Source organism: Salvia splendens, chromosome 21, assembly GCF_004379255.2.
Source record: "Salvia splendens isolate huo1 chromosome 21, SspV2, whole genome shotgun sequence".
NCBI classification, from domain to species: Eukaryota; Viridiplantae; Streptophyta; class Magnoliopsida; order Lamiales; family Lamiaceae; genus Salvia; species Salvia splendens.
Genome location: NC_056052.1, coordinates 16969894 through 16984835, shown reverse-complemented (window position 1 = coordinate 16984835; position 14942 = coordinate 16969894). Strand labels below are relative to the sequence as shown.

Genomic DNA, 14942 nt, shown 5'->3' with positions numbered 1-14942 from the left:
ATTTTGTTCTAGGAATTTATGACTCTGGCCTCGTTACTCTGATTTCATTTTGACTATGTACCCATTCGCCTTCGAAAACTATTATCTCGAGTTGATTATTTCACTTATGTTAAATTCATGATTGATAAGATTATTTTAGTCACGAAATAGCTACGCTCACTAGTACTAGGGAGTTGTGGTCGTGACACTAGTGGTCGAGTCATGTTTTGACTTCGACATCTACTCATACTTGGGTTATTGACACTAGAGCTACCGATCATATTTGTTTTTATCCCGACTTAATGCAGGTGACAAGACGGCTATACGATGGTGAGATCGAGGTCGAGCTGGGCGACGCTACTAAAGTGGCGGCCGTGGCAGTGGGAGACGTTTATTTGCGTTTTAGTAGTGATAGATTTTTTATTTTGAAGAATGTTTTGTTTATACCTTCTTTTAGAAAAAAATTAATTTCAGTTTATAAATTGGTTTTTGATGGATATTCGATTTCTTTTAATGACAATTGCGTTGTTAAGAAAGATGGTTCTTATATCTGTCGTGGTATCATGGAAAATAATCTGTACACAATCACGTCTACACAGTTTAATAATCACAAATCAGAACTCAATACAACATCGAAAATTTCAAGGAAAAGAAAAGAACTTTCAAGTTCAATGAACGAAACGTACTTATGGCACCTTAGACTTGGTCATGCCAATGAAAGAATGATCCATTCTCTTGTGGACCAAGACCTTATCAAAGGTCTAGAGAAGGAGTCGTTTCATACGTGCGAATCATGCTTGGAAGGCAAGATGACCAAGAGGCCTTTTAGGGCTAAGGACAATAGGGCCAAGGAAGTACTTGAGCTCGTTCATACAGATGTGTGTGGACCAATGTTGACCGAGGTAAGAGGCGGTTTTTGATACTTCATCACATTTATTGATGACTTCTCGAAAATTGGATATGTCTATTTGATGCGCCACAAGTCTGTATCTTTTGACAAGTTCAAAGAGTTTAAGGCATATGTGGAGACGTATCATGGAAAGAGTATCAAAAGTCTGTGATCTGATCGCGGAGGCGAGTACCTCAGTGCTGAGTTTTTGGACTACTTATCGGTGACGAGAATTAAATCCCAACTGACCGCGCCGGGCACGCCCCAACAGAATGGTGTGGCTGAAAGAAGGAATAGGACCTTGTTGAACATGGTCCGGTCGATGATGAGTTATGCACGGGTACCTATTTCATTTTGGGGACAAAATTCGTTCCTACTACTCCTTATGAGTTGTGGACTGGGCGCAAGCCTAATCTAGCACATCTCAAGATTTGGGGTTGCCCGACTCATGTATTGGAAAATGATCCAACTAAGCTAAGATCAAGGACGAATGTATGTGTGTTTATAGGGTACCCTAGAGGAACGAAAACTTATGAATTCTATAGTCTCTGGGACAAGAAAGTCATTGTGAGTACACACGCGACATTTTTAGAGGAAGACTTTGTAATGAATCATAAGCCCAGCAGCGAAATGGCTCTTGACGAGCTAACTTCACTGCTTAAGAAACACATGGTTTGGAAGCTTAAGATGGCCATTTATGGCCTCAAGCAAGCATCTAGATCATGGAACCAGTGTTTCGAACAGATTGTTCATAAGTTTGGATTTAAAAAGTGCTCAAATGAAAGCTGCATCTACAAGAAGGTTGAAAAGGGAAATGTTGTGTTCTTAGTTTTATATGTAGATGACATTCTTCTAATTGGAAGCAATAAAAAGATGTTGTCATCAGTACGAACTTGGTTGTCAAACCAGTTCGAGATGAAGGATATGAGAGACGCGGGACACATCCTTGGGATCAAGGTTCTTCGGAATCGTGAGAAGAGGACGTTGTGCTTATCTCAAGAACCTTACATCAACACTGTACTTAGTCGCTTTAGCATGCAAGATGCCAAGAAAAGTTTCTTACCTTTTAGACATGGCATTCATCTATCTCAAGAGATGTGCCCAAAACGCCATCTGAGATAGAAGGGATGAGAAAGGTACCATATGCTTCGGCAGTTGGTAGTCTCATGTATGTTATGCTTTGTACAACGCCTGATATTTACTTTGCTATTGGCATGGTGGCAAGATATCAGTCGAATCCGGGCCAAGGACATTGGACTTCCATAAAGAACATACTCAAGTACCTTAAACGGACTAAGGGTTATGCTCTAGTTTACAATGCAGCCGAGCGCTGTCCTTTGGGATATACTAACTCGAATTTTCAAGCTGATCAGGTCTCGAGAAAATCTACTTCTAGATATGTGTTCACCTTAGGAGGTGGAGTCGTAATTTGGAAGAGTGTGAAGCAAAAGTGCATCACGGACTCTACCATGGAAGCCGAGTATGTGGCCGCTTCGGAGGCTGCAAAAGAGGCTGTATGGTTCAAGAACTTCCTTATGGACTTAGGTGTGGTTACGAATCTGCCCAACAGCATCACCATTTAATGTGACAATTCTGGTGTTGTGGCAAACTCGAAAGAACCACGGGCTCACAAAGCGAGCAAACACATAGAGAGGAAGTATCATATCATTAGAGATATAGCGCAGAGAGGAGACATATAAGTGGTCAAGATTGCGTTAGAGAACAACCTGACAGATCCTTTTACAAAGGCATTAGCGGTGAAACCGTTCGAGCGCCATGTTGAAGGGATGGGACTTCGACTCATTCAAGACCTCAACTCGCTTTCAGTATAAGTGGGAGAATTAAAACGTAGTGCACATTTATTTTGTATACTCGAAAGCTGTTTTGAGTATAAGTGGGAGATTGTTAGAGTTTGTATACTAGAATACTGTAAAACTCTATATTTTATTTTCCAATGGATGCAACAGATTATTTTTGTCATAATGTTGTTACGTTTTACATTTAATGAATTTTATTACATATTTAAATGTATAAGTAACGTAACAAAGTCTAAGTCTTTGTTTTAGTAGACCGGTTGTGGGCGTCGTCCACTTTAAGGTAACACGGCAGTTCTGAACAAAGAAAAATAAGAATTTCACAACCCAGATAGGCCTAGACTACCTATCGTGAAAGGTTGCAATGTCAGTCCGCATATTTCTAAGCCTTACTGAAATAAGATGACATTGGTGTGGTATAGCACTGAATTGGATCTAACAGTGAGACCAGTATTTATGCTATCTACTGAAAGACGAGGTCTTGATAATTAATTTCTTAATCAATGTAAGTTAGCATTGAGCATACGGTATTGGTTATGCACTACTTTGAATTACCAAATGTTGCGGGTTTTTCGCATCCTAAGAATCCTAGTATATTGGGTAGTGGTGATTGATATCTAGCGGTGCTAGGATTGCTATTATATTGAATCGTGCGCGAGGTGAGTCTCGTTTGATAACGTCCACAAGAGGATCTTGAAACAAGGTTTTATTATTCGGAACATAGCTAGTTGGAGTTTGATTACTCTATGAATAATAAATAAACGTTTCTTGCTAATTCCACTCTTGGAGTTAATAATATGTTAATTAATTAAGTTCATAGCAGACATTAATTAATTAATGAACGTTTCTATCTTAAGCGCGGGAAATGAACGACAAACAAATAGAAACCCGAAATACTTGTAATTTCAGATTTGGATGGGCAGTGCAATATTACTTCTGTAGTGGCTGCTCGTAATATTCCAGTATAAGATTATATTAAATTGTGGGTTCAACTTGATTAGTAAAAAACTAATTGGAGAAGGCCATATCCAAATTCTTCCATAGATCCCTGACTGGGCCAAATATGTGACTTAATATAAATAGGAGAATAAAGGAGACAGAAAATACACTTAATATTTTCTCCATATTTTCATCCCCCTCTCCTTCCACAAGAGGGACGATTTTTCAGTTCCCTCCGTGAGCAGTTTTCATCTTCTTTATTTAAGTCCTAGTATTCTGGTGAGATCAGCCCATACTGATATCAGCGTACAGTCCGGGAACCAGTCAGATGATCTGTGGTTTAGTTGTCAAGATCTTCATGTGGAGAAGGCGCTAGCCAACTTCGATTCTTTGGAGAATTAACGAGGTAAATTGGCTAACTTCGTAGTAAGCGTATTTTAGGTTTCAATTAAAGCATGATTAAATTCAAGTTATGAGCATGCTACATGTGATAATTACGCGAATAGATTTTGTCTAAATAATCTACTAAATAGATCAGAATTATTATGTGATCAATTTGATGCACGCTTCCGCTGCCAACCCCTTCAGACACGACTTGGGGATGAATGCTTCCACGCTTTCTAGGGGGTGGGTTAAGTTAAATTACTTGATTTGAGAAACTAAACCAACTAAACTGATCAACTCATGAAAGCTTGACTAATCTAATTGATCAACTTAACTAAACTTTCCATAAATGGACAAACAACATAAACGGGGGACTGTCAGTCCCCTGCAAAGTGTACGATAAAGTAAAAACTTTTTAACAACTTCATCTTCTTCACCAAATCAACATGGGAAACAGAGTAAAGAACATATCTGAAAATCTACGGAAGATGAAACATCATAACAACACATAAAATTAAATCTACTCCTAAGATCTAAGCTACGACTACGTAAACAAGAAACTAACCCATGATCATGCAGAAATGAAACATAAACTACTAGATCTGAACATCCTAAGAACTTTCAAAAATAAAACATCAGATCTGACCAAATCAAAACAAAACAAGACATTTTTGAGCTAAGACATGCAACATAAAAAGGAAACCGAAAGCAAATTAGAAGCATCATGCATGAAACAGAGGACATCAGCTGGAAATGAAAACATAGCATCAAATTTACTAGATCAAACAAAACACCAGAGGTCAATAACATCAAAAGTAAACTGGAAACAAACTACGAAAGCAGTATAGTGTTTCATCACCACTTCTCAGAGTGAAATAACAGAACCGAGAGCTTAAAACTAAAAACCAACACCAAACGCCAACCAAACTAAACTAAACTAGGACCAAGTGTGTGTGTGCAACAGGAATCAAGAAAATGAAGTAAAATAGCTCTAATTTCAGCCCTAGAAGAGAGCTGAATTCCTAAAGATGTTCTAACTAAGCACGTTTGAGACCCCATTTTCACCATTGGCTGGGACTCCCTTCTTCTGGTATTGGGCTTCCTTTATATAGAGAGGGGTAGGGCTTTGATCCCTAGGGTACCATCATCTCTGAAATGGGGTCTTGAGCTCTATCTTCCATGCGGAACTCCTGCTGGTTCCATTTAATTCCTGACTTGATCAGCTCAATGCTGCAGTTTTTGACCTCTTTCCTTGATCCGCTCATCCGCTCACATGATTTGTTCATTCTTCTGAATATGACGGTTTTCACACACACCTGGCTAAAAAATGGTTGTTAGTTTATAGAATTTGATGTAGTTTTATCATAGAACAAATGCATGAAACGAGCCTCATCAAGAGGCATCGGCGCTGGATTAGCCACCGTAAACCGGCCACCACCACCCGGCTACTCCTCAAATGCCACAAATCGCAGCCGAACAGGAGAAGAAGACAAGAGAAGGCTTACTTGCTCTCATTGTGGAGGAAAGAAACACACCAAAGAGGGATGCTTTCTCCTAATCGGATATCCTGAATTATGGCATGAAATGAAGAAGACTAGGGCAGCGAGGGCGGCCAATCGGAACCAGAATCGAGGCGGTGGCGGAAGGGCAGCGGTGGTAGTGGCATGAGGAGGCTGGGATTCCGATGCTACTATTATCGAACCACCTCCAAACGGCGGAGGTGTTCTGGCAGGCAGCAACATGTCGTCGGTCTCATCAGTGATGACGATCGAAAACCAAAGAGGGGACGAAGTGCAACAAGCAGAGGTCGGACGTGGATTGACGGTGGCGGCGAGGGTTTCAGGAGGTAAATAGGGGTTTTGTGATATAAACCCCTCACATTTTCTAAACCCTTCAAAAATACCCAATATATGCCATTTATGCGAAACTGAACCCTAAAATTTTCCAAAATATAATTTCCGACCCTCTATGCCTTTTATGTGTCAATCTATACCCCAAAAGTCTATGAATTTGCAGAAAGGGCCCCTTGGGAAATTAAGATCATGTTTAGAGACCACAAATATTGGAATTTTTGACACTTAGCCCAATATTGAGTGTAGAAATGCCTTCCAAGCATTAGCCGATTTGCCAACTATCCCCGAAAATCAAGAAAAAACTGCCCACTGGATATTTGATTGTGGAGCCACCGATACCATGTCTTATGATGCCTCAGATTTTTCCAATTTTTCCACCACACAAAAATCTTATATACAAACTGCGAGTGGGGATTTGACACATGTCCAAGGAGCAGGCCCAGTTACTATTTTTCCTGAATTGAAGCTATCTAACTGTCTATATGTTCCTTCGTTGTCTCACAAACTGATATATGTTAGTCAAGTGACGAGAGAACTTAATTGCAACTTACTAATGCAGCCTCAATTCTGCGTTTTAGAGGATACGAAGACGGGGAAGATAATTGGGCATGGCACTGAGCACCAAGGACTATACTATGTTGGTAGCAAAGGGATACACTCAGACCTATGTGATAGACTATGATGAGAGCTTCTCCCCGGTCACCAAGATGAGCACTGTAAGGGTGCTACTTTCCGTGGATGCATGCAAGGACTGACCGTTACACCAATTTGATGTGACTAATGCTTTTCTACATATAGAACTAAAAAATAATGAGGAAGTATACATGGAAGCTCCTCCTGGATACTCTGGAGAGTTAAAAAATGGAGAAGTCTGCAAATTGAAGAGAACTCTCTACGGACTCAAGCAATCCCCTAGAGTATGGTTTGGAAGGTTCTGTCAGGCTATGACTTCCGCTGGATTCAAACAAAGCAACTCTTACCACACACTGTTCTTGAAGAAAAGAGGTGACAAGATCACGTGTTAAATCATCTATGTTGATGATATGATTATCACTGGAGACGATGAGGAAGAAATTGAGAATTTGAAGAGAAGCTTGTTTCAAGAATTCGAGATGAAAGATCTAAGAGTAATGAAATACTTCCTAGGAATTGAGATCCTGAGATCAAAGTATGGCATATTCCTTCGACAAAGAAAGTACGTCCTAGATCTATTGACAGAGACTGGTCTACTTGAGTGTAAACCGGCAGAAACCCCAATCATAGTAAATCATGGATTCAGGATTGAAGAAGGAAGCAAGATGACTAATCGGGGAAAGTACCAACGCCTGGTTGGAAAATTGATCTACCTCGCACATACTAGGCCAGACATAGCCCATGCTGTTGGGCTAGTAAGCCAGTTCATGCACCAACCCCAAGAAAGTCACATGGAGGTAGCATTGAGGATCGTACGCTATTTGAAAGGCACAACTGGATATGAGATATTCCTTGAGAAGAAGGAACATTTAGAGATTGATGGATACACATATGCTGATTGGGCAAGCAATCCAAATGATAGAAGGTCTACAACAGGGTACTTTACTTTTCTTGGAGGAAACTTAGTGACGTGGAGGAGTAAAAAACAGAAAGTAGTAGCTTTGTAGTGTGGAGGCCAAATTTCAAGGAGTAAAAAGTGGCATAACGGAAATCTTATGGCTACGAAGGTTACTTTCAGAAATGAGTTTTCCACCTACCCAAAGTAGGCGACTATACTGCGACAACAAGGCAACAATCAGTATCTCCGGAAATCCAGTTCAATATGATCGAACCAAACATGTTGAAGTCGATCGTCACTTCATCAAGGAGAAACTAGACGAGGGAGTTATTGAGCTTCCATTTGTCAAGTCCGAACAACAATGGGCAGACATCTTAACCAAGGTAGTCAACACCAAAGTCTTCAAGGAAGTTCTAGGCAAGTTGAACATCGGAGATGTCGTTGCTCAACTTGAGGGGGAGTGTCAAGAAGGAAAGATTGCAGAGAATAATCTAAGCCGGTCTCACTTTCAAGCTGTTGACTGAATTGATGGGCGGTTATGAGTATGTTGGGTGTACTGTGTTGGACATCCGTAACTACACACGGGACATCAGAAGATACGCTGAAGGATATCACGCCCAAATGATTATAGATGAGTTGAAGAAGAAGAAGGAAAATTGTGATGCCTTCACGTACGAGTATGAAGTTGATTCCTGTAGTCGTCTAATTCATTTATTCTGGTGTGATCCTATGGCCAAGATGAATTTCTTGCAATTTGGTGACATCGTTTCGTTTGATACTACGTACTCAATTAATAGGTAGAAGTTTTTTATTAAAATTGATGCATTTATCTGTTATGCTACGATTTGTGTTTATTATGACATATTATTTTATATATCATTATACACGTGTAAATCTTTTAATACTATTTTATGTTTCCTTGAAGGTACTCAATGATTTTCGCTCCGTTCACTGGTAAGGACAACCATTTGATTAGAGTCCTTTGGAGCTGGTTTGCTTTGTAGTGAGAGCGCGGATTCGTTCTCTTGGCTATTTAAGCAGTTTGTTTTCGTTTTCGTTCCTGAAGCCTCTGAATAAAATTGATCAGCAGCATCATCACCACCGCCTTCCATGTAGTCAGCCACGGCTGATTTTACAATCTCTTCCACATTGATAGTTCCTTCCTATTTATAATTCAGTACATATTAATCAGTGTAATAATATGTGGATGATGTTGTTATGCCTGATATTTGGTTAAAAATGGGTACATACAAGAATATATATCTACATTGTTTGTACCTTTTCTATACCCGTCTGATGTGATGCAACGCTACTACCGTTAAATGATGTACCAATTATTGTGTTGCATTCCTGGTTCTCACTCTGTAACAAACATATATATCAACATATATATAGAAACTCAACAAACATTGCAGTACCTATAGTTTTTTAATGACTTTTTAAATTTTGACATTTACCTTTGATGCACACAAACTTGCTGCTCCAGAACCAACACTTATAACTGATTTTTCAGTGTTGCAGCTTTGAATCCTTCCTATAGCCGTGAAGCTACTAATCTCCGCTACAGACTCAAATAAATATTAATATTAATGAATGTGTACGTATGTCAATGATGTACAAAAATATTTGTTACATATTGTACGATATGGTCATTTTAGTAACATATTTGTAGCAGTAATCAATAAGGTTAAACTATTATTACACTAGAATTACCTTGTTTACTCCATCCTGTGGTGTAACAACACAATTTTGAATTTCATTTATGTTAGTACTTTTTCCTTGTTTCATACCGAGTCTTCTTGCGAGATCACCCTGCAATTCATGAGGGTTATCGAATCGAATTATTTATATAATGGAAAATAGCTAAATAATAGATAAATTATATTACAGTTATATTCAAAGCTAGACATGGCTGCCATGTATTAGCAAGGTCGAAGATTTCTCCAACAATTACACCAAATGTATTAAAAATATTTTGGGCCATACTAAGTGAATATGTAGGTCATGAAAACATATGCTCAAGTTTTGTAAGCACAACCTGTATTTGGGTCATACGTTTAAATTAGACATTGATAATATTTAAACAATTCAATGAACATTTTTGGGTCATAATATGTGATTATCGAAGTCATAAAACCACATAGATAATTTTGGTCATAATAAGCATTTAATACGTCACACGATTATAACATACATATTTTAATCATACTTATTTTTCATTTTTGGGTCATAATATGCGATTATCGAAGTCATAAAACCATATAGATAATTTTGGTCATAATAAGCATTTAATACGTCACACAATTATAACATACATATTTTAATCATACTTATTTTTCATTTTGGGCCATACTAAGTGAATATGTAGGTCATGAAAACATATGCTCAAGTTTGGTAAGCACAACCTGTATTTGGGTCATACGTTTAAATCATACATTGATAATATTTAAACAATTCAATGAACATTTTTGGGTCATAATATGCGATTATCGAAGTCATAAAACCATATAGATAATTTTGGTCATAATAAGCATTTAAATATGCATGTTATTCCAGAACCTTTTTCCAGTTTATGGCATACTTATTTTTTATTTTTTAAAGAGCAGCGCTACATGAATGTAACAAATAGATAATTTTAACCTGGGTTTATGGCATGTATAGCATCGCTTGCTTCAGTTGTTGGTTTGGATGCAGTTTCGCCTTTTTCTTATGAAACAAAAATTGACAATTACATACTAGCTTCCAAATCGAAACAAAAGTACATGCATAAAAAAACTAGAAGGTGAAATCTATTTACCCGTCTGAGCTTTAGGGATCCGCGGTGGCTTTTTTTTAGTGTTTGTTCTCTGATACACTAGGTAAACAAAAAAAACGACGTTATAGCTTTGAATGATTTTGTGGGATGTAAGTCATGAGATACTACAAACATCTAACCTTTTCCGTCATGAGTTGAAGATCCAGATGCTCGAGTATTCACCATTGTTGTATTTGACTGTTGGCTCTCCTTGTTCATCTCCTTCTGGAAACGGGATAGGTTTTTCTGGGCTGAAACGATTATTGTGGGTGACCGCTTTATGTGTAGTAGCCGATGAATCTTAGTTCGAAACGATTAATGCTTGGAGCTTTGTATATTTTTGCCGCTTCGTATGCCTAGAAGTAGTTGTTGATTTAGTGACTAGGGTTTTTTGTGGTGGAGTAGATATATTGGGGGGGGGGGGGGGAGATGAATTCAATGGAGCGGGAACTGAGGAATCAGGTTGATGGCGTGTGGAGTAATGATCCCATGAATTCCGCGTTAAAAAACGAAACGGCGGTTTAATTAAATTTTTAGTACCCAAATTACCCTTTTATGCCTCAATTCGACATTATTATGACCTATAAAAATCGTTGACAACATCAAATCGTGGCCGTTCATAAACAGATCATCCGCTCCAGATTTGGCCTGTATTTTTATACTTAAGCGCTTCTTTTGGTAGATGAAGACCCTATATATATATATTTTAACTGATCAACTTAACCGATCAACCTGACTGACTAACGTGTTCAACCCGATTACCATTTATTTTGGCTTTTCTATTGCTATGCCCTTTTCTTTTGAAATAATTCATCTCTCGACCCCTTTTTCTCACGTACTTATCGAAATGTGTAAAAATGGGGGTTTCGGTTTCAAAAGACAGGTAAAAGTGTATACAGGCTCAACGTGGTTTTCTAGGGGGTGCCTTGTTTGAGGAGGCGGGTTTGTGAAACGAAAGAAGAAATGGCTCAAATGGTTAAGTCCTAATGCCTTTAGTCCTTACTACTTGTGCAGTTTTTGGCGTGTAATTTTAGGTCTTTTTAAATCTGAATAGATAGGCACACAAGCTCACAAAATTATCCCTAATATTACTACTTCACTACAAGAGTACAGCTTCGTATGTAGTAATTTAAGGTGTCGATCCACAGGGAAGGTAAGTTCGTTTAACTCCAAATAAATAAAAATAACAGTAAAGATGAAGGTTTTTGTTTGAAGTATGTTTTCTGAAAATAATGAAAAATAAAGTTGAATTCAAATTAACACAAGTGAGACAATTGTTACTCCAAACACTTGTAAACAAGACACGGATTTATCTTATGTATTCAATTCTATCTCATACGTTCGGGACAATTTAAAATTATTCAACCTGCAAGCACTAAACATGCTAAGCATCAACTAGTCAAAGAATAGCTAAACACTTACTCTTTAAACCAAATTTAATAATCCTAAGAACCCTACGGAAGCACGAGAATCAAAGTACAATTGCAATTAAGATCAAAATCCATTATCAAGTTGTCCTCTAAACAATTCCAATTGATAATTCATTACCACCACAATCCATCTCAATTCAAGCTAAAGAGGCATTAAATCAAGACTATAGAATTATCACTAAAGATGCACCTAAAGTAATAAATTCATTCAATCAAATAAGTAGTAATAACGAACAAGAGATAAAAACGAGCAAAGAATAAATCACGAAATAAAAATGTCATACTGCGTGTTTGGAGTAACACAACATTCTCAGCCTAACATAACTAAACCAAGAACAATGATAAATGGAGATAAAACCCTAGAAACCATAGAGTAAATTTGGAGTGGATGATGGCTGGAATTTTCTCCTTTCAATTTCTCTATGCAGTTTTTCTCCAAAAAGATGGCGTCCCTGGTCCTCTCTGCCGCTATCTGCTGCCTTCTCAACAAATATTTCTCCGTCTCCTCTCTCCCCAGTGGCGTCCCTTTTTCTCCCCTTTTTATATCTTTTTCTTCTTCTTTCCTTAATAGGTCACGCCTCCTTCAAGTCATTGTGCTTCTTTTCCTTTTTTTTAATAGTTGATAGGCCCACTTATCTAGTTTGCTGCCCAAAACAAATAAAACTCAAAATTAGTCTTTCAATATTTAAGCTTTGTACCACACATAATCCACTCTACATGTAAATACATCAATTAATATATAATAATTAAACTTCAATAATTAATTGATAGATGATTTTCATATATAAATTAGGAGAAATCTTTGAGTAGAATTAATATTATTTGATTTACATCAAATACCCCAAACTTAAGTTTTGCTCGTCCTCGAGTAAGATAAGCATTCAAGCACAAAGGTTTTCAAATCATGACGAGACTCATTAAATCCCCAAATTCATAGCATAAAAACTCTCACAAGTCAAGAGATTACCTAAGCTAACTCCACATTCTCCTTTGAACATGAGTTAGAATAAAAGTATGAACACAAACCAGCTCCCTAAAATCTAGTTATCCAACAAGCAATCCAAGTCCAAGCAATGACTCTAGTGTCTCAAACCATCGTTGCTAAATCTTCAAAAGAATTTCATTCGGCTATTCTCTATTTTAAATCTATTTGGTCTTTTCACAAAATTCAAAGCAGAACTCATCAACAAAATGTCAATACCTTTGCACAAATCAAAAGGTCTTTATTTGTGGTTGTAATGAGGCTTTTGGTTAAGGTAGGATATCAAATTTGGTTAGTAGCTCATTCAACCAAAATCAAGAATACTATCACATCCCATAGGACAACATCTCTCAAAGCTTCATAATAATTAAGCATGAAATTTCCACTGCTCACCACCCCCAAACTTAAGATTTTACAACATAACAAACTACTACTTTTTTTTTCTTTCTTTCGAGCACTAATTTGAGTTTTTTTTTGCCTTGGCTTTTTCTCTATGAACAAGCTGCCTCTTTTCTTTCTTTCTTTCTTTAGCAACTTTGCACTTTATTTCTCAAGCATAAATTGGATATTACATAACAAGCATCTAAACTTATGACATTTTTTCTTGCCACCAACAACAACTACCCAAAGATGTGCTAGCACCTCAATTTTAGTGACAAGGACTGAAATGAAGGGCTAACAAAAGGATATATCATGTAGGCTAGTATAGTGACTTCAAAATTTTAACAAAGAAATTAGGCTATAAGGCTCAAACTGGCTCGCTAGGGGTTCATTTAGGGTCAGACATGTGATATTTTGGCAATGAAGCTTTTAGTCCTAATGCCTAGATCATTTTTGTGCATCGACATCAACAAAATATATTCAAGTACTACTCAAATTATGCAAATTAACCATATAGATTTTTTAACTCATTTTTCAAAACCGAAATAATTCTCTCTCCTTAGCTCAAGAAATCGGACACCAAAGAACAATACTCTTTCCTAAATTAACAAGTAAGACTCCTTGTTCTCCAGAAACAAGTAAGTGACAACACTTAGTGACTCCCAACAAGTAACAATCCATAGGAAATCATTCTACATGCACACACAGAATTCAGAATTTCAACCCTCCCCAAACTTAAATTCTACATTGTCCCCAAGGTAGAAGACAAATATAAGGTGGGTATAAAGATACTCCACTGTTATTGTGAAGTTTATGGGTGGGTGGGTTGGGCGACTCTTTCCCAATCAGCGCCTTTTTTATAGTCGTTGGCTCGACCTTCTTCATCCTCGGTCTACACTTTCGGACTCTCTAGTGTGACCACCTCTCTTGCTTCCTTACCACTATCACCACCAACATAGGCCATCTCAACACTATCACCACCAACACATGTCTTCTCAACATTGATGGTCAGTTGCTCACCATTAATTCTGAATGTAACAGATTTATCCTTTGCTCCAAGCAATACATCTCCCGTTGCTAGAAATGGTCTACCAAACAAAATTGGCACTTCTCTATCTTCTAGCATGTCGAGCACAATAAAATCAATGGGGATGATGAACTTATCGATTTTAACCAAGACATCCTCAATAATTCCAGTGGGCTTCACTATGGAGTGGTCAGCCAATTGTAGAGTGATGTCGATAGGCTCCATTCTTTCCTCCAAACCAATGGCACGAGCAGTTTTCAATGCCATCAGTGAGATCCCTGAACCTTGGTCCAATAAACACTTTGTGAAAATCAAGTTACCAATTTCACATGGTATGATGCAACCTCCTGGATCTCTTCTCTTCGTCGGCATGATTCCAGATATCAGCTGTGAGCAATTCGTGCTCAATGCCACAATCCCCTCATCCTGAAGTTTCTCCTTGTTCGCCATCATGTCTTTGAAGAACTTGGAGAATCTCGGGAAATTGGTGAAAAGATCCACCAATGAGATGTCTACATTCACCTTTCTAATCACATTCATCATCCACTCCAAACTCTTTTCTGGCCGCACTCGCTTCTTTTTCGTGAATGGATATGGAGGCGGTGGAATGTCGTTAGGAATACTGGACTTGCTCTTCTTAGGTTCTGTGTGATGCACACCTTGACACAGTCCACATTAACCATTGCAACAATTTGAGGTTGTGGGTTCAGCTGCATGGAAGATACTGTTTTAACCACCGATGTCATTTGGGTGCTAATATTAGCTAGTTGTGCCTCAACCGCTGTGATTCTTTCAGATTCTACTGAAGCTCCGAAGGTATTTCCTTTCTTCTCAACCACTCTCCTTGGATTGTACCAGTTTCTTTGATTATCTGCTAGTTTTAGAAACAAGGTCCTCACTTCCTCATGTGTCTTATTATCAAGATCTCCACCAGTACTT

The 14942-nt window shown here is 38.0% G+C and overlaps 1 protein-coding gene across 1 annotated transcript; it reads right to left on the bottom strand.

Annotated features, from left to right (window-relative positions):
* Positions 1–13868: 13868 nt before the first annotated feature.
* On the bottom strand, positions 13869–14543 carry LOC121784297. Its single transcript, XM_042182461.1, has one exon. It carries the CDS (start codon positions 14541–14543, stop codon positions 13869–13871), a length of 675 nt encoding a protein of 224 aa, XP_042038395.1.
* Positions 14544–14942: the final 399 nt, after the last annotated feature.